Consider the following 19477-nt stretch of genomic DNA (forward strand, 5'->3'; position numbering starts at 1 on the left):
CTCAGAGGGCTGAAAAAGTTATTTCTGACTGGTCCTCGCACTTTTGACCAGTCCTCGAACTTACGACTGTCCTCACATTTTACGTTTTTGCCCTATCTTGTCACCATGGTGAAGAGAAGCAGTTGTGAAATGAGTGACATGGTTGTTAAGAAAGCTGCACGGGCATAAATGTGAGGATGGTCATAAGTGTGAGGACCGGTCAAAAGTGCGAGGCCCAGTCAGAAATGACTTTTTTCAGCCCTCTGAAAAAAGTCTATGCACATAGCCACGCCCACCCGGTCACATGACGAGCTACCCACGCCTACACAGTCACGTGACCAGCTAGCCACGCTCACCCAGTCACATGATTGCCAAGCCACACCCCCAACTAAGCCACACCCACAGAACCTGTTGTTAAAAAAATTGAATCCCACCACTGCCTCCTTCCATTGCTTTTTCAGAATAGGAAGGGTAAGCAACCAGGAAGGGAAAAGGGAGACACAAAGGGAAACAGAAGGTGTAAGAAAAAGCAGTGAAACTTCCACTAAGTAGCACCAATTAAGGTCAAAAACAACATTGAAGTCAAATTTATCCTACAATGAAGATCGAAAAATGCCTTCTTTTCAGAAAATTGGAAGACATGGTTTAGCACAGTAGGAATAAACAGAAATGTGGCTGACCTTAATGATTAGATGTTTGAAAATGTAAAGAGGAAAAAACTGAACTATGTTACACCTTGCTAGTCCTTATGACTCCATAATTTGCTAATCCTTTACTTGCTCCCCACCTAATGTTTGCCACGTGGCCTCTCCCTGTTTATATCACTGAGTGCCCAATGACATCTTATAAATTTCTTTCTGCTTTTAGAAGGACAATGCATTGGCATAGATTTCTTTTCCTTTGCATTATACAGAGGAATTTGTAGCCCTTATGCACCCACTCCCCTCATCAGATTATGTACTGTAGTTATTAAAACCTGGGTGTGTATTATTGCTTCAAACACAGTATGATCAGCTGAGGAGTTAAGTGTACTCTACGTGTGTCTTACAGATCTGTGGGAGAAAAAAGCCGCAAAGATATATTTGAAGTTATTTCTGTCATTTCACCCCAACTGTGAAAGGAAATGGGCAAACCTACACTATTTTCATTTTTGTTACTTGAATAATGTTGATGTTGAGTACTAGCTCCCAGTTTCTTATTTGTGTGAAACTTTGAAAGAGAGGATAATCAATGAAAATGCAGCCTAATTTAAATATAATGCTGCTGGCAGAATTTAGAACTAAGCCATGTATCCCATACAGTATAGATATAGTGAAGGTACTCTGCTCTTTAAGAAAACAGTAAATTTCTCGGATAACAATAGCTGCTTTTGACCCCTTCAACAAGAATGGCCAGTCCCAGGCAACAATATAAATTAGAGAGGAGTATGCGGTACCTCAGATTGTCCATAGTTCTCTCTAAATCACTACTTCTCAATCTGGCATATTGAAGATGTGTGAACTTCAACTCCCCAGCCAAGACATGTTCAAATTGCCAAGTTTGAACAACATTGTTTTAGGGTTGGCTGGGGAATTCTGGGAGTTGAAGTCCACACATCTTCAAGTTGTCAAGTTTGAGAAACAGCGCTCTAATTCATGTACCTATGGTTTCAGGGGACAGTTCTTGATGTGATAGATTTGTTTAGCCTAACCCCAAACCTTCCCTATAAATTTTTCTTTGAGGCACTTTGGTGCAGGATTAAAGAACACCAGAAAACCAGGAGACAGTGAACTCTAGTCTCATGCTAAGCACAAAGGCCAGCTGGGTGACCTTGGGCCGATCACTTTCAGGGCTAGAAAGGAGGGAAGGGCAAACCACAAGAGCAATCAAAAAATGATTAGGGGACTGGAGACTAATACATATGAAGAAGGTTTGCAAGAACTGGGCATGGTTGGTCTAATGAAGAGAAGGACCAGGGGTGACATGATAGCAGCATTCCAATATTTGAGGGGCTGCCACAGAGAGGATCAGGGGTCAACCTATTTTCCAAAGCACCTGAAGGCCAGACACGGAACAATGGATGGAAACTGATCAAGGAGAGATTCAACCTAGAAATAAGGAGAAATTTTCTGACAGTGACAACAATCAACCAATGGATCAGCTTGCCTTCAGATGTTGTGGGTGCTTCATCACTGGAGGCTTTCAAGAAGAGACTGGACAGCCATCTGTCAGAAATGGTTTAAGGTCTCCTGTTTGAGCAGGGGATTAGACTAGTAGATAACCTACAAGGTCCCTTCCAACTCTTGTTATTCTATTCTATTCACTTCCTAAAGGCCTCGCCAAGAAAACCGCATCATCCAGGCAGATGCCAGGGGTTAAAACTGACTCGAAAGTGCATGCACACAAAAGAAATAGGCTTGGAATATATAAGCTTTATATGCTTCCTTACAAATAAAAATGAGCAGTGAGAGCTGTGCCTACGCATGCCTCAAAAGGATAAAACTAAGCAAGGGGAGTGGCTACTATCTTGAGGAAAGGAACGGCAAAGTAGTATTTTGGTAAAGCAGGACTTTTGAATTAATTACACCCATTACACCCAATTAGTCCAGCCATTCTGTGAGTAGGGATCTAACTCTCTCTCCCAAGAGATTCTTTGAGAGCAATCACTGCATATTCTAAACATTACAGTTGCACTGACCCATTTAAGAAGGTCGGGAATTGCTGATTATAAAGAAATATGGGAAATAATGGGAACAAATTTATTGTGCTAATAATTATTTACAATAGCTGGCAGCAGTTATCCAAGGTTTGATCCAATAGTATTTGCAATTCTATCCAAAGAAATCTGGCATTTTTCTTACAGATGTCCCAACACTGAGTTAACATATTTATTTCAGAATTATTGCCAGACCTTAGACTATGTTCTGATACATGCTTATTAATTTTTTTTTAATCTTGAGGTAGGGTTTTCTCGTGCATGTTATTCAGTAATAACACAAGTTCCTTAAAAATGAAGCTGCTTATTTAAAATGCATACAGGCATACATATATGCATGTAAAAGAACCCGGCTACCTGAATAATTTCTTTCAGACATTAAAAAATGAAAAGCTAAGATTAAAGTGTAAATCAAGACAATAAGGCAGACAATTAAATGCTAGCATAATAAATCACACAAAGGAAATAAGTTTTTTAAAATGATAAGAACTAAAAATATCAAATTAATCTTTGGATGGTACAAATATATTAATCAAATGTTCTACACTGTAATAGTATTAACACACATATAATACAACAATTAACAAAATGCTTTTAACTTGTTATAGACAAAACAAGAAACATTTGCTTAGAATTCCTCTGTTTCATCCTTCTATTGAGAAAAAAATTATGGATCAGAAAACAACAAAATGCAGCTGCTACAAATCAGACATATATCTATCCATCCAATGTTACATATTATTGTAGTTATACTGTTTCTTGCACAACGGATCAATAATTTTTGATGCCTTAATAGATTCCAAATACTGGAAATAACGTCAAGAAACTAGTAGGCAGCCTTGACAAGCTTCAACAGTTCTAAAATAATTTGCATGATTTTCAGTGTAAAAGTATAACAAGTAGAAGAAAAGTCCCAAAACAAAAAAGATGTGTTTATCTCCAAATCCTTTTTTTTGCATCACTAACAGGATAATTGCAACCAATCTTGCTGAACATTCTATGGTGTACAACATGCACATTCAGTAGGAAAATTTTCCGTTGTTGGCTACATTTTGAAAAAAAAAAGGTACTTATTTTTTATAACAACCTGCCACTAGTTGCATGTGTGTGTGTGTATGTGTGTGTGTATCTATTCTATACAGAGAGAGAGAGACAAATGCACACCCCTACACATAGGTGTGTGTGCGCACACACACACACTTTATAAGAAGATAAAGCATGCAAGATAAGGCAGATTAGCATTTGAGAACAGCTAAATGTGGCATAGATAATGAGAACTCTGGGCAAGCCTTTCTAAGAAGTTATTTTACTCAAACTGAGATGGAAAGTCATCTAGGATTAGAGAATTCTCAGCATGTAAGAATGTAGTGACTATTGCAAAGAGGAGGAAAGGGATTCCATGGAATCCAGATGTTTTCAAGAGAAAAAGCTCTTATCTGCATCAACTTGGAGATTCTACTCTTTAGAGCTAAGACAGCAGGTCGAACAAGTGCTGGAGCCAAACCAATGAAGCATTAAAGCAAGATGATTGAAGATAAGCAACGAAATTTTCCCAGTTGATGTATAATTTCTCACCCATTTCTCAGCCTGTCGGACTTTTGATGTAATCCAGACTAGAAGCACTGATTTAAAAGAGCCATCTGGAAATCAGATTAGTCCAGACTAATGGGTAGGGAGCTTACCTTCAAGCAGGGCAAGGCAGGGCAAAGAATGTAGATTCATTATGAGTCAACACTGTTGAATTACCAACTGGAATGGATGGCAGTACAAAGGCCCTGAAAGCACCTTCAGATCAGATGAGTGGATGCCACTGACTGATCAAAACAGACAATAACACAACAAAGGCCCATTTAAATCATTAGAGAAGATCCAAATCAAATAGCTACAAAGGAATTTAATTTCTTTCATTACAGGAAATGTCTGTGTATCAATACAGGAGAATTGCTGACCACCAAGGAGGCAGATTGTTTTGGAAAAAGGGAGAACAGATCCTCTATCCAGAGATTTTTCATGAGAAAAATGGAGATGATCCCTCAGTCAACATGTCTGTTAAGACAGACAATGCAGTGGTTTAATAACTTTCCTCATTCCCAGAGCAATTAAGAGAATGAAGGAGAAACAAATTTCAAAACAAGTATGTGAAAAAAAGAATGGGTCAAGAGGAAAACTGATTTGTAATGAGTGGATGAGGTCCTGCATACAAGAGAGGTGAGAAGTTTAAGAAACAAAACACAATATATGAAGCAACATGTGGATATAATGGAAGCCAGCACAATTTGCAAACATAAAAGACATGGGGAGTATTTAGTGAATACTGTTGGTATGCCTTAAATTTATTATTCATTCATTTATTTATTTATTGCTTGCTTGCTTGCTTTTGTTAAATTTAAAACTGCCTAATCCCATTATGACTTTTAGGCATGTTTCCCATTTTTTACCTCATGTCTTTAATTTCTTTAGTCTATTATTTCTCTCTCCTCTCTTTTTATGCATGGCAGTTCCTCTGAAAGGGAACAGTGTGGTGTTATTAATTTTAACTATTGCACGGTTTAGTTGTTTTTAATCTTTTTTTCTCGTGTAAACTACTCAGGGTGAGGGAAGAGCAGTACTATACAGAAGTAAAGTAACAGCATTAGTATCAACTTAGCTGCTTTCCAACAGAAAGATTTGCAGACTGATGTGCTAATGAGATGGAATGGATTTAAGGGTGAACACCAGGGAACCCGGCATACACTGACCTCATTTTCTGCAGCATCACCTGCCAGGCAGAATTGGGTGAAGAAAAAAGCTCACAAACCAAGACATTTTCACAAGTAAAACTGAAACCGTTCAGATATTTCCAAGCCCAAGCTCTCAGGAGTAGAACAGAATAGCAGACTTTCAAACACTTTATAGCAGTGGTTCCCATTGTGGGGTCCATGCCCCACAGGGGGGCAATTTGATTTTTAATGGGGGCAATTGGAACCTTGTTTAAACCAAGTTAATGGCCTCTTAGGCTTCTTCCGTGTGAGTAGGAGTCACTTTTTGAATAAGAAGAATTATATGTCACGGAGTGGGGGGCATCAGGATTTTAGAGATGCTTAGGTGGGACATGGCCAAAAAAAGGTTGGGAACCACTGCTTTATAGGTTTGAGCAAGGAAGTTGAAAAACAATGTGAGTCTGGAGCAAAAAATATGCTGTCGCTCCATTAAACTATTCCAAAGGCAAACTAAGTAGCCAAAGGAGCAGACCACTCCACTGGATGGAACCAAGAGAAGGGGCTAAAGTAGAAAAACTGTGAGGAAGATAGGCAGTTTCTAAGTTGGGGAGGGGGGGAGAAGCAGGCAGGCAGGCAGAGCGGATATTGTTACTTGTTCCCATGCCCCAAGACCAGAAGGCCAAAAGATGGAAAGTTCTCAACTAGGGTTAGAGAAATTCCCATGAATTTCTGGGCTGCAACAATCCAGACTTCCATTAGAAGGAAACAAAGAGACAAAAAGCACCACACACTTGACACTCACTTAGGGATCACACCGTTGTGGTCCAGATGAAATGCTCCTATGCTCATAACCATTACCAACTCAGCTTTCCTTTGCAGTACTGTTCAATTCTGGGTGAACAGGGAACGTCAAGTCTATGAAGGGGCCAGAGGACAGGATAGTTTCCTGGAGAGTTAGGGAAGACTCAGATTGATTTGACTGGTTCAATTTCCTTTAAACTGACTTCTGCTAGTACAGAAGGCCTAATTGGTGCATGGGCTCTCGTTCATATGTTTCAAGAATACACTCAAAACATAGATACAGCCCAGCCTTTTTATTTTTATGATGTACCAAAAAGGGAGGGAGGTCAGAAATGAAGAGAGAGACAATCTACTGTAAATTATCTAATTATTCAGTCAATAAAAACTTAATTTAGTTCCTGTCCAAGCTATTGCTATAAACCTAGTTTGGAATGCTACATGGAAAGGATTGTTCTACAGATCGTATCTTCCTATGTAATTTTGCTGTTTCTTGGGAAATTAGATGATTGAGATCAATTCCTACTAATATTGCTTCAAGTCCTGTGACTTGAAACAGTGAGGGTCCTAGCTGGCAGCTGGATGACCTAGCTGGCACTGAACTGTCCTCAGATTAGGATTCAGCTATAAGAAAAAGCCCTGCGGCAGGAAATCCTTAGACTGAAATTAAGAAGTCACAAAGTCAGTCTCTGAGAAATTCCCATGTGTTTGTCAGATTTGCGCTCTCTCTTTCTACTCTGATGAGTGTCATACCAAATAACAAAACTTAAAACATAATAAAAAGTCAAACAGATGGATTAAAGGAGGGATGTGGCTTTAAGGATTACCCCTCAAAGGAGAGATCTGGCTTTATAGATTTCCTAAAGAGTGGGGATAAAATACAACTTTCAAAGGAGTGTATTTTGCAGCCTGGGAAGATGACAAGGGAAAATGTTTCTTAGCTTGTCAAAAAAAAAGGATCAGCTCCTTGTCTACCCTAATTTCCTAATAGGAGATGCAGGCCCTTAGGAAGGCTCTAAGGCATTTAGCATTCAGCCAGCAAGAGGAAACTAGCAATAGCAATAGCACTTAGACTTATATAGTGCTTTTACAGCCCTCTCTAAGTGGTTTACAGAGTCAGCATATTTGCCCCCAACAATCTGGGTCCTCATTTTACCCACCTCGGAAGGATGGAAGGCTGAGTCAACCTTGAGCCGGTGAGATTTGAACTGCAGCTATCAGCCAGCTGAAGTAGCCTGCAGTGCTGCACTCTAACCACTGCGCCACCTCGGCTCCTATACTAGAAACTAGAAACCAAGTTCTGGGTTCCTCCAGACTATCCATTATTGGTCTCCAAATTATTACCATGTAATAATAGGATTGGATCGTAAAAAAAAGAGGTTGCATACTCAAGAGCTATTAGTTGGGGATCAGAGAGGAGAAGCTGAGATGGACAAGACAAACAATCTAATGATTTGCTCAAGAATGTAGATGAGAATATTCATTATTTATTACAGTCCATGTTCCTTCCAGGATTTCTAGGTGGTATACAAGGGGGTCCCTCCTCCAATTTTTCCTCACAAAAGCCTTGTGAGATAAGTTGGGCTGAGAAAGATTGTCTGGTTCAAAGAACTTCAATGGCTAAGACAGCAATTAAATATGGGTTTATCCACCTAGTCCAACACCTTGATGGCTATTTTATACATGGAATACTTGAGTTATGATGGTAATTGGGATCAGGACTGCCATTGCTAAGCAATGCAGTCATGAGGCATCTTGTCAGATGACCACATTACTTAGTGATAACCATCTCGGCAGTCCTAGTTGCTGCTGTATACCTGAGGTGTATGGGTCTGAGGTGTATGGGTCGTTAAGCAAGAAGAGGCAGGAGCCCCAGATAAAGAGCCTGGGGTTGCTGTGGGGTGGGGGCGGGGTGTCATGAGTGAACGGTAGTGGGGGCTAGGAAGGCCAACACAGATCACGTGCAACTTAGGAGAGGGTCGGTATAGGCCATGTACAGATAGGTGCCATGGACGGGAGAAAAAGCGAGAGTGATTTACCAGAGCGACTTGCAATCCCTGCCAACTTCCCCATTGATTTTGCTTGTGTGAAGCTGGCAGGGAAGGTCAAAAATCATGTGATCATGTGAGTGCAACTCCCTGCGATGTTATAATCACAAGCTGGGCACCTGAATGCCTGGGCTGCAATTATGTGACTGCAGGGGTGCTGCAATGAATGTAACTTTGAGGACTGTTTGTACGTCCATTGTTTTCAGCACTGCCGTAACTTTAAACAGTCACTGGACAAATGGATAGAAGTCAAGGTCTATCTGTATTTATTATATACTAAAATATGAAGCAGAGGCAGTTTGCTGAAGTGGTGGAGGTATCGATTAGAAACTGGGAGACATTTATTTATTTATTTATTTATTTATTATTTATTAAGCGTATATGCCACCCTCTCTCTGGAAAGGACTCAGGGCGGCTCACAGCAATAAAAACAGATAAAATCAATATTAAGTGTTAAAAACCATTAAAAGTCCCCTTAAAAACCCCTTCAGTCCAATCCGGCCTGGCGAAATAACCATGTCTTAAGGTCATGGTGGAAAGAGCGCAGGTCACGGGCCACCTAGAGCTCCAGGGGGAGTTGATTCCATAAGGTAGGTGTACCCACAGAGAAAGCCCGTTCCCTAGGAGTTGCCATACAACGGCACTCCAAGGAAGCCCTCCCTGTAGGAATGCACCGGGCGATGGGGAGCTGTCACTGGCCACAGATGGTCCGTCAAGTACCCCAGGCCTAGGCCATGTAGGGCTTTATAGGTAATAACCAGCACCTTGAATCTCATGTTAGTTCTGCCTTAGGCACAAAACCAGCTGGGTGACCTTAGGCCAGTCACTTTCCCTTAGCTCTAGGAAGGAGGCAATGGCAAACCACGTCTAAAAAAACTTTGCCAAGAAAACTGCAGAGACTCGCCCAGACAATTGCCAAAGACAATACCTATTCCAAGGCACCCACAAAATACACATAGCACACCAATAAAATATATGAAAAGAACATTGAAGTTCTAAACAACAGAGAGGATGAGTTTCTCAGGAAAGACTTGTGAGAGATCCCATACAGATACCTTACATTTCTGACTCAGAGACTCGGACTACCTTTCCATTTACAGTAATAGAAACATTAGCTAAAATTGTCTTATCAGTTTTGGACAGAATAAGATCCATTTTGTCTCATAAGGCTCTGCCTCCTGGACATATGGGAGTGTAATTTGAGGTATTGGAAGGTGTTTGTGGCATGCAGATGTCCCTCTGTAAAACAAGCTCAATTCCCCATGATGGGGATTCAAAAATAGGTTGCAACAGGCTTTTCAGAGATGGGTGTTCGATTTGGGGTGGCCGAACGATATTTCTTTCCCAGATAAGTAGATAGACATCGCGAGACCGCCCAGAGCTTAATTTGGAAAGATACCTTGGTGGTGCAGCGGACTAAAGTGCTGTTACGTAGCACTTAGCTGCCAGCTGCCTGCAATTACTGCGAGTTCAAATCTCACCAGGCTCAAAGTTGACTCAGCCTTCCATCCTTCCGAGGTAGGTAAAATGAGGACCCGGTTTGTGGGGGCAATAAGCTGACTTTGTATAAAAAAGAACACCTCTAAGGGGGGGGATGAAAGCCCTACTAAGCAGGTATATACAAAAGTATGAAGGCTATTGCTTAACGCATTGTAAGCCGCCCTGAGTCTCCGGAGAAGGGCGGCATATAAATCGAACCAATAAATAAATAAATAAATACACCTGTGTCCTCAATTAACTTGAAGTTTATTTTAATTAAACTTAATTAGGTTTAAATGTCATCGAAGGCGACCGTGAAACTCTGTTTTCCCGTACAAAAAGAGCTGTTTTTCGTAAAAGAAAATTTATATTTACCTTGTAAAGATAGTATCGGCACTCTAAACAGCAACCCGGCTTCGTGGAAGAAAGTGAATTTTTTTTTTTTTGTACCACCTGGACGGCCAATAAAGAAATACAATGAAGAATAAGGGGCGGGGCTTTTTATTTGCATATTTCCGCCTCCGTTCCCATTTCCGATTTGCCCGTGCCTTTGAGAGGCGTGCTTAGCGCGTTGCAACTCCTCTCTGCCGAATTTCATTGGTCCAACGACATCAGTCGTAATTGGTGCCCGCCCCTCTGATAAAATGTCATTGATATTCTGGAACGCTCAGACGCCGATTAAAGTTGTGATTGGCGGAGCAGAGGCTTCTTAATATATTCGTAGTCGGGATCCTGTTGGTCTCGAATCGTTCCGGGCCCGCCCTGGAAACACCTGCTACTGCTCCGAAACAGGACTGCCGGAGGTGCTTCAGGCTAGTCCCTCGAAGTTACTTTGCATCCTTCAACTAACTCGGAACGCTTTTGATTCCGGTTGAGATTCTTGGGACATTTGATCCACCGAAGGAGAAACATGGACAACGGGGGAGGGAACGAACCGCGGCTCTTGCCTCGATTGTGCTGCCCAGAAAAGGGGCCGAACGGTTACGGCTTCCATCTACACGGGGAGAAGAGCAAAACGGGCCAGTTCATCCGGTTGGTGGAGCCCGATTCCCCGGCCGAAAAATCCGGTCTGAAGGCTGGGGACCGCTTGATAGAAGTGAACGGAGACAACGTAGAGAAGGAAAGTCACCAGCAAGTAGTGAACCGCATCCGAAATTCTGCCGGGTCGGTCCGCTTGCTTGTTGTAGACTCGGAGACCGACCAGCATCTGCAGAAACTGGGCCTCCAATGCTGCGAAGAATTCATTCGTGGGCTGCCTGAGAAACCCGAGGCGAGGAGCGGCGACGAGGAGGCTGCCCAGCAGGACCAGGAGAACGAAATGAAAGCGGATGGAGAGGAAAACCATCACGCTGCCCAGCGGGTAAACATTTAAGGTCTCGTTCGCTCGTGGGGTGGGGGGGTGGGGGGGGAGGCGGGAGGTTACCGATGCAGGAGGCCGAAAGGTTGATCTGAAAACGCGAAAGGCAGAAATGCAACAGGACTTCCCATCACCGAATCGGTCAGGGCTCTTCGGGTTTTTTTTTTTTTTTTTTTCCTTCTTTTCTTTTCGCGAGGTTTTCCGAACGTGGCACTGCGGTGGCCGGCGGAACTACCGTAGACCCCACTGAATTTCTGCCAATCACTGTGCTAAAAAAAAAAAAAAAGCACAAAATCTCTGTTGGGGGAATCAAGGAAAACTAGGCTAATATACAATTAAGTGGGTTGGGCGAGGATTACTCACGGGAAGAACCAGGAAAGCACGTTAACAGCGTTTAGTGTGTGTTTCCAAGCAGATCTGGCATGACAAGTAGATGCGCCCCTAGAAGTAGGAGCTAGTGAAAAGTTTTCTCTGTTTGTTGATAAGTGTCAAAAAAACAAGTCCCACCCAACCCCTTCTTTGTAAATTCATCCGTAAATTCCCTTGCTGCGATGTGTAGATAAGGTGGCTTCTGTTGTTATTGACAAAACTGCGTTAGTCTTTAGAAAGCAAAGAGTGGCCATGTTGACTAGAGATAGAGAGGGAGGAGGACGCGGAGGGAGAAAGATCCAAAGGAAAGCAACAGTTCTGGCTGTGCCCCTTCTTCTTCCCACCGCCACCGCGGTCCGGGTTATCTTTTTTTTTCTGAAAAAGCTGTGGGTGGCTTCCGCCGGGTGAGAGCCGAACATGAGTCCTGCTGGCAAGCCACACGGTTGCATAGCGCTGTCTTTGCCTCGGGGCTTGCGGAGAAGCTGAGGGCAGATTTCAGACGAAAAATTTAGGGAAGGCTCTGCAATGTGAGCCCTGCCAATCTCGGCTGTCTGTTGCGTTCTCAGACTTCACAGATACCCCCGTGGGAAGAGAACCGGACATTCCTTTGATCCGGCGGTCCAAATCGAGTTCGGGGTGTTCCTTTAAAGCTCGGGGAGGGGGCGTTGTCAATGTCTCCCAGTGTTAGATCAGCGAAGCGGAAAGAACGTTCGAAGAATTTGGGCTTCGCTACTTCACCGCGTCACTTTTCCCCTGTACCTGAATTAAGCGATTAAGTGGTGCCTGGTACTCTTTGTAACAACTCCGCCTCCCCTATAAAACTTTTTTTTTTTTTAATGGTACACATCAAAGCTGAAATCCTCTTGGGCCAGCCGTCTTCAATCTGCTTCGTTCCAGATGTGCTAAAGCTACATTTGGGGATTTTGTTCCAAATTCGAGTGTGCCTTATTAAAGAAAGGCTATCTTTCTCATTAGATACTAGAAAAAGTGGGGTGTTGCCTTCCATTTAAATCCCCGTGGTGTGCTTTATTGCACAAATGTAAGTTAGGTCACCTTCATTATGTCATCACATTCTATCAAAAGTAAAGGTGTTTTTGTGTGATAAATGGGACTGCCACCTTATTTTCATGTATGCTAATTTCTTTCCTCCTTTGCTACTTTGCTAAATCAAAAGAGGAATTTATTAAGGTTTTTTTTAAAAAAAGCTTTAAAAAATAATTAGCACCTTCCTGCACACTTCCTAAACTCTGGGAGGCATAGAATAAATCAAATCAAGTACTTACTGCTTATTGAGCTACCATAACCTGGTATTAAACATTTGGTGAATTTTTAATTGTCTCAGTGAAACTGGCCTCACCTTGAGCCCTGCAGGGCACAGAGAACTTTGAAGTTTTAAAAGCAGAGGGGTAGGAAAAAAGAAACCCAGTTATCTGAACAAGAGGATGGAACTGTTGATTCCTGAAACTGAATCTTTGTTTTTTCTCCCCATATTTTAAACATAAACCTATTCAAGTTTTTTTTAAAAAAACTTTCATTTCCCTAGATAATTTAGTGAGCTCAGATCTTTTCTGCTACTTTTATACATTTTGGACTGCTTTATAGAGAAATTAAATCTGTTCCACTAATCTGAGAGGTAGATTTAATTCCAAGATATGTAGGACCAAGTATTGCTGGTCCATTTACGTGAACTTGAGGAAGAAGATGGCTTGGTCAACTTGCTGAAACTTGAAACTAAGCTGACTTTGGGGAGAACGTTCAACAAATGGATGCTATAACCAAAAAAGCCCTGTTTGGTATTGTATATCCACTAACTTAGCCTCTCCTAAACCATACATTATATCTTTAGGAGATCATACTTTAGGGACCAACATGCTCATTCAACTATTGAGGCCTCACAAGTTCTTTTAACTGATACCTAACATGGATTAATATAAATAACATTTTCTCTACAGCCTCCAAATATATAAGAAAGAAGATAATAATAAAACAGTTCTTTTACTTTAAAATCCTATTAAAATAATTTTGATTGAGAAGCCTTTCTCTATCTTGGAAATCTAAAATGTTGTTTCCCTCGAGGTCCTGTGATGGATATATGTCTGCTTATAGATTTGTACTGGTGCATTTTGTGACTTCCCCTCTTAACAATGAACTTTTGAGGGAGAGATGATGGGCTTCAGTCTTTGGTTGTATGAACCTTTGTTGAGATAGCTCCCAAAACAAATGTAGAGATCTGCTGAAACCATTAAATTGAGTTTTAAAAACTGAAGCAATCAAAGAAAGGTTGCTGATAAAACCAGCAATTAGACCATTGTCAGGTCAATAGTAACTCCCTTTATATTCCAAGACTTTACTCTTGTGCTGCTTTCTGTTTCTGATTTTGCTTGAGAGGAGGTTTAGGAATATGGATATGAACACTTGCTGAAAAGATTGTTGCAATGCAGGAGAAATATGCATATGATCCTAGATGTTTGAAATCTTGGGTTTAGGGTATTTGGAGTCCTGGATGTGGTTAGACTGACAAAAAGACAGGTTCTTTGGAGCTCTGGCCAACACTGAGAATGTGTTTACTATTAAGCATTGATCAAACTGGACTTAGAGCAATCTGACCAGCAACAACCTTCTGTGAAATAGAGAAGTAATTTGCCTTAAAAAAAATAAGGGAAAGCTGTACAGGGAATGTAGAAGAGACTGAAGTACAGGCTTCCCATGAACAAATCAAGTGATTGCGATAAGTGCTGTAATACAAAACTCGATTAGATTAGTTTAAGTCATAAATGCCTGCTATGGGGCGGGGGAATGCCTGACTTTGACTGGATTCATATTTGTGGAAAAATGGATATAGATAAAGGCCTGCAGGGGCATTTGAAATGTACAGCTGTAGAAAGAACACAATTTGGACTTGAGTCAGCTTTGCTGGAATGTTTAATACTGGTGGGCAGTCTGGTACCTTTTAAATATTGGTGCCACAATCTGCCACAATCCATGCTAGGCATCATCTGACCATACTCCTGTCCAAAAGGTTGGGGAAGAGAACAGGTTTGGCATTAACTGAAGGGATCCCAGTCATCCAGAACAGCAGTTCTCAAGTTGCAAATTTGGACCTATCACTGAACCTCAGCATTGGCTTATAAACATTTCTGCTTCTTCAGTCTTGATTTCAGTCTAATATAAATCCTTTATATTAGACTGAATACATTCCTACCCATTCTGCATTCTTGGCTGCAGCATAGATTGACTGATTGATTATGAGTCATTAAACCAAACTCTTAGCAACAACATCCAAGAAGCGAAACACCTTCAAAGAAAAACCAGAAAGTCCAGTTGCCTCTTGAAAAAAGCACCTTTGGGACAACCATGACCTGGATGACTGAAAATCTCCATAGACATATCGGTATGTAGACTTTATCCAGGAATAGATTTTCTTGTTCTATTAGTACCAATATCAGCTCCAGTCGCAAACATATAACTGTATGTCTGAATGCCTGTTCAATGTGAAGACCATACCTAAGTTGAATTGATATTTTGAGATTTGAAAAGTTTAGATTCCTTCAAATCAGTTTAGATGATATGCATTTGAGAAACGTCTCCCTCCCCCCACATACATACATACACACTTTGGAAATCCAAATGAAACTGACCTGATTTGACATCTTGATTTGAATGTCCAGATCAAATCAAACTGGTTTTTCCAAATTAGATTGATATTCAAATAGCAGATTTCCTGATTTGAATAGACACAAGGGTTAGTGAGAGTATACAGTGACATGAAAGCTGCAGCAGCAAGGAAAGTTGATGAAGAATTGGGGGAAGATACAGATGCAAAATTCAGTACGTTCATCCCACTGACTATTGTCGTAGGAATAGCCAAAGCAGATGCTGTTTAATGGAGCACCAAATCATACAGACTCCACTATGATCTATTAAAAAAAATCTTAAAGAAATATCCTTAATATGCTACCGCCTATAATATCTCGTGACAAAGAAAGAACATTACGGTACCTTTTTTTTATTTCATTCCTGCCTCTTTGGGCTTGATAAGTTAGAAACCATATGCAAATCATTGGAAGCAGATAGTCAAATCTGCCTTAGTTAAGGGTTACTTCTTGGGGGGGGGGCAAAGGGAGAGGATTCTCGCCATTGCCAACAAGCAAGGGTCCTTGATTGTTTGGAGCTGCTAGGCATCTGGAATTTTGAAAGTGTATTATGGGCATTCTCACAAAATGGCTGCTAGGGAGAGGATGGGCTGGCCCACAAACATCCATTTATGAGAAAGTTGCAGGAAAGCAAATTGGTACATTTGTTCCCTGCAACATTTTTGACCCCTCCCCCCAGAATAAGCCTAAATTACTGCCTCATTTTTCTCTTTCTTATGAGCATACCAGTTTGTTTTCAATAAAGCAATGTCCTGCAGCAACTCATCATTTTTATTTTCTAAGAAAGCTTGGGGGGGGGGGGAGGCAGAAAGCACAGCTGGGAGCTGTCAACTTCCCATTTTTATTCCCATTTGAAAGAGAAGATCGATGAAGCGGGCAGAAATTTACTGTACTACTCCTTCTGCTCCTTCCATGCTATTATGGGACAAAGTAAAACTAATTGCTCACATTTGCTTGTAAACAGGTAGTTCTGCTTACATGCCGCAGTCCTTCTGAGAATGTTTGCTTTCTGTCTCTCAAGTGTCCAGGATTAACTTTACAAAGGAGAGCTTCACACAGATTTGGAATCCTACATTTCCTGGAAAGGTCTGCTTCCCAAGAGAGGATCAATGATAAGCTCCATATTCTTAACCTGGGTCACATTTAATGGGCTAGGTCAGTGTTATGTAAATAAAATCCACGGATATGCAGCTTTGTTATGAAACACACTAAGAAAATTGCCCATGTACTATGTAGGGTTTTGAAAGCTGACCTGTAAGAGGTAGCTAAATAGTTTACTAAATTCTTTTGGGGACTGACTGAAGAATAGAGATACAGTAATATGTCAGTCAAGCTTTTCCTGGGATGGAAATTATTTTATAATACTTTTTTTGCTGCTGGCAAAGATAGCTGCTTGTCACTAAGTTTTAAGAAGTCCATTTTTTTCTGCTTATTCCTCTTCCTCTCATGGACCCCCAATTTATACCATATCTCTCATCTGGCTGAGCAGCCAGCATTAATTTGCACTGCTCCAATGTTAAGGTCTCTTATAACATTGGAAGTTGATAAGGGAAGAAAGACATATGAGCATTTAGCCTGTCCGTGTAGTGTGAACATATTTCCAATGCATGTGTTTTTGAGATGAATTTCACTGAGTATAATTAATAAATGCATAGTTTAAATAAAAATGGCACACACTGAGTGCATACATTGAGCTGTGTCAGCAACAGTGTTTCTTGTACTTTGGGTATGCTCTAGATATGTGGACCTCAATTCTCAGAATTCTCAGTGATGGCTTTGCTAACTGGGGAATTTTGGAAATTCAGATCTACACAAGTTGGGAATAGTTGTATAAACCATGATTTCCAAACCACAAAGTTTGACTTCATACAACATGCTGAACTCAGTTCAAGGAACCTACATTAAGGCATACTACAATGTATGAAGCATGCCATTGTTTATTCAGAAATGTGAATGTGAAACTAAGCGTTGCTGGTAATTGGTGTATGCTATCCAATACTAGGTTTCTTCAAATGCCTCAGTCATCAATGGTCAGCTTTTGAGATGGTGAAAGTCCCAGAAGTCGTCTTAATGTAGCACAGTGTTTCTCAGCTTCAGGAACTTTAAGATGGGTGGACTTCAATTCCCAGAATTCCATAGCCACCCAGTCCACCCATTTTAAAGTTGCTGAGGTTGAAAAACACTGATCTAGCACACCTAATCCTTACCAGTAAGTAAGCAGAATTGTATGCCTTTTCATCTTTCCTATTTTTGCAACATGTTAGTAGGGCTTAGATAAGAGTAAGCATATTATTTGTACTTCAAGGACAAACAATTGCCATTTCTAATTATTCATGATAATTATCTCTTTATGAATAATTATTATTCAAAGATTTAAAAAAGATTTTAAAAACAATGGAAATCTAGAAGAGAAAAGAGAGTAAAGGAAAAAGTGAAGAATAACAAAAAAACACTAAAAATAAATGTCTAAGTCAGTTATTTCTAATTTTCTTTGGAGTAGTTACACATACAGCGGTTATCTCTATTCTTCCTTACTGCACATTGTGATTTCCTTCCTCTCATCAACATTTTTTTAAAATTAATAAATCCCAAAATCAGCAGTTTGCTTTTATCCATTTTCAACATCAACAACAAAAAACATTGTAAAGTGCTTTGGTTTCTTTTTCCAGCAGCTGTAGTTCTCTCCTTAATCAAACAAGTCAATATAGCCATTTCTGCAAACTCAGCAATCTTCCCAATCCATCACTCCATTATTGGTGCTGTATAATTTTGCACTTTTTTGCATATAATAACCTTGCTGAGTTATCATATGTAAAACCAATCATCCATGAACCTTTTCTAGCTAAATGTCTATAAGTTTTAATAAAAAGTGTTCTGGTTTCATCTGAATGTTAATTTTTAAAACTCTCTGTATTATCAAATTTATTAGCATCCAGTATCTTTTCACTTTTTTTTTTACAAGTACACCATGGATGATAAAAAGTTCCTTCAGTTTCACATTTCTAACAGTGATTAGAAGTACCACAGTACTTTCAGACAATTTCTCTGGTGTCAAATGTCAATGGTATATCATTTTTTAAAATGTTTTCTTTGAAGCAGTAAGATAATGTGAATTTCAGATCTTTTAACCACATTTTCTCCAAATGATTCATTTGAATGTTATATCAATCAGAATTTTTTGAAGTTACCATGATTTCAAATTCTGGTTTAAGTTAGCCAGAAACAGGGACTGTTCAGGATTATGTTATGAAATTACGAAGTATGGTTAAAGGGCTACATTTAATAGAGACAAGATTGCAACACACACTCTTCTGTTAATGTACTGGATTGGCTGTATATCTCATGAGAATACAATCATGGTCAAGTAAGGTGTCCATTAAATACTTCTAAAGTTCATGAATATATCTAATTGCTAACTAACAGAAGAATGTTAATGTTTATTTGCTTAGGAATTTTAAATATGTGACTACAAATGACCATTTATCTAAATATTTAAATAGGGACTCTAGCAGGATTTGCAGATTCTTCTAACTAAAGAATTTTGGAGAAGGAAATAAGGGGAAATGGGGAGGACTCCTTTTCTTCCTGTTCATAGTTGTAATTGGCAGAAGGAATTGCCTTGAGGAACATGAGGAAGAGCCTCGCCAAGACAACAGTCAGACAAAAGAAATCTGAGTCCAGGGCAGAAATGTAATTTAAGAAAGTGAAGGGTCTTTAGTGCTCTTTGAGTTTCCTTGTTTTCTTGGAGATATTTCATTACCCAAAGTAATTAACTCCAATCAAGAAACTACCAAACAAGCCAACAGTAAACAGCCCAACCAAAGGACCTCTAAGACTACCCACTCCAACACTGACAGAGCAAGCTGAGAGCAAACCCCACTCCTTACTAGCACCAATGAGGTTACCTAGTTTGGAGAATGACATGTCTACAAGGAAAAAAAAAACAAGCTCAGAGAGCACCAAAAACCGCTCATTTCAAGCCTGAGCTACAAATATTCTTCTTTGTTGAAGAATACTTAAGAAATTGCCTCAGACTTAATCCTCCCAAATTCTTGTGAAGACAAAGGGAGGAAGGGGGTGGGGCAAGTATATTCAGACTTGAAAGATTATGTTATTGTGACTATAATAATAAAAAGCAGTTTTAGCATTGATATCTTTGGTTTTCTAATCTGGTGTACCTTGAGGGACTGACAATAATAGTATTTAAATGAATACATTTTGTGAGTCAGTACAATTAAAAAAAGAGGCTGCTCTGACTGCTGCAGAATTCTCTGCATTGACTGACAGCAGCAATGCTGGGTTTCAGGCATAACTTTTCTATTCTTTCTTGGATAACTGTACATTATGTTATAGCCAATAAGTTGGAACAATAAATGACATTGCTATTTATTTGTTTTATT

General features: G+C 40.2%; 1 protein-coding gene and 1 long non-coding RNA gene across 2 annotated transcripts in view; one reads left to right on the forward strand and one right to left on the reverse strand.

The window, feature by feature from the left end:
• LOC148115400 (uncharacterized) overlaps nt 1-10275 on the reverse strand; it is a 50606-nt gene extending 40331 nt beyond the window's left edge. The window contains exon 1 of the long non-coding RNA XR_015732473.1: nt 10074-10275. This is a non-coding gene — a long non-coding RNA (uncharacterized LOC148115400). The remainder of the gene's footprint in view (nt 1-10073) is intronic.
• Nucleotides 10276-10316: 41 nt separating this feature from the next.
• NHERF1 (NHERF family PDZ scaffold protein 1) overlaps nt 10317-19477 on the forward strand; it is a 67169-nt gene continuing 58008 nt past the window's right edge. The window contains exon 1 of the mRNA XM_034408720.3: nt 10317-11058. Coding sequence (XP_034264611.2) covers nt 10609-11058 — 450 coding nt within the window. The 5' untranslated portion in view covers nt 10317-10608. The remainder of the gene's footprint in view (nt 11059-19477) is intronic.

The sequence above is a fragment of the Pantherophis guttatus genome, chromosome 2 (assembly GCF_059756535.1).
Source record: "Pantherophis guttatus breed Tessera chromosome 2, ASM5975653v1, whole genome shotgun sequence".
In the NCBI taxonomy this organism is placed as follows: domain Eukaryota; kingdom Metazoa; phylum Chordata; class Lepidosauria; order Squamata; family Colubridae; genus Pantherophis; species Pantherophis guttatus.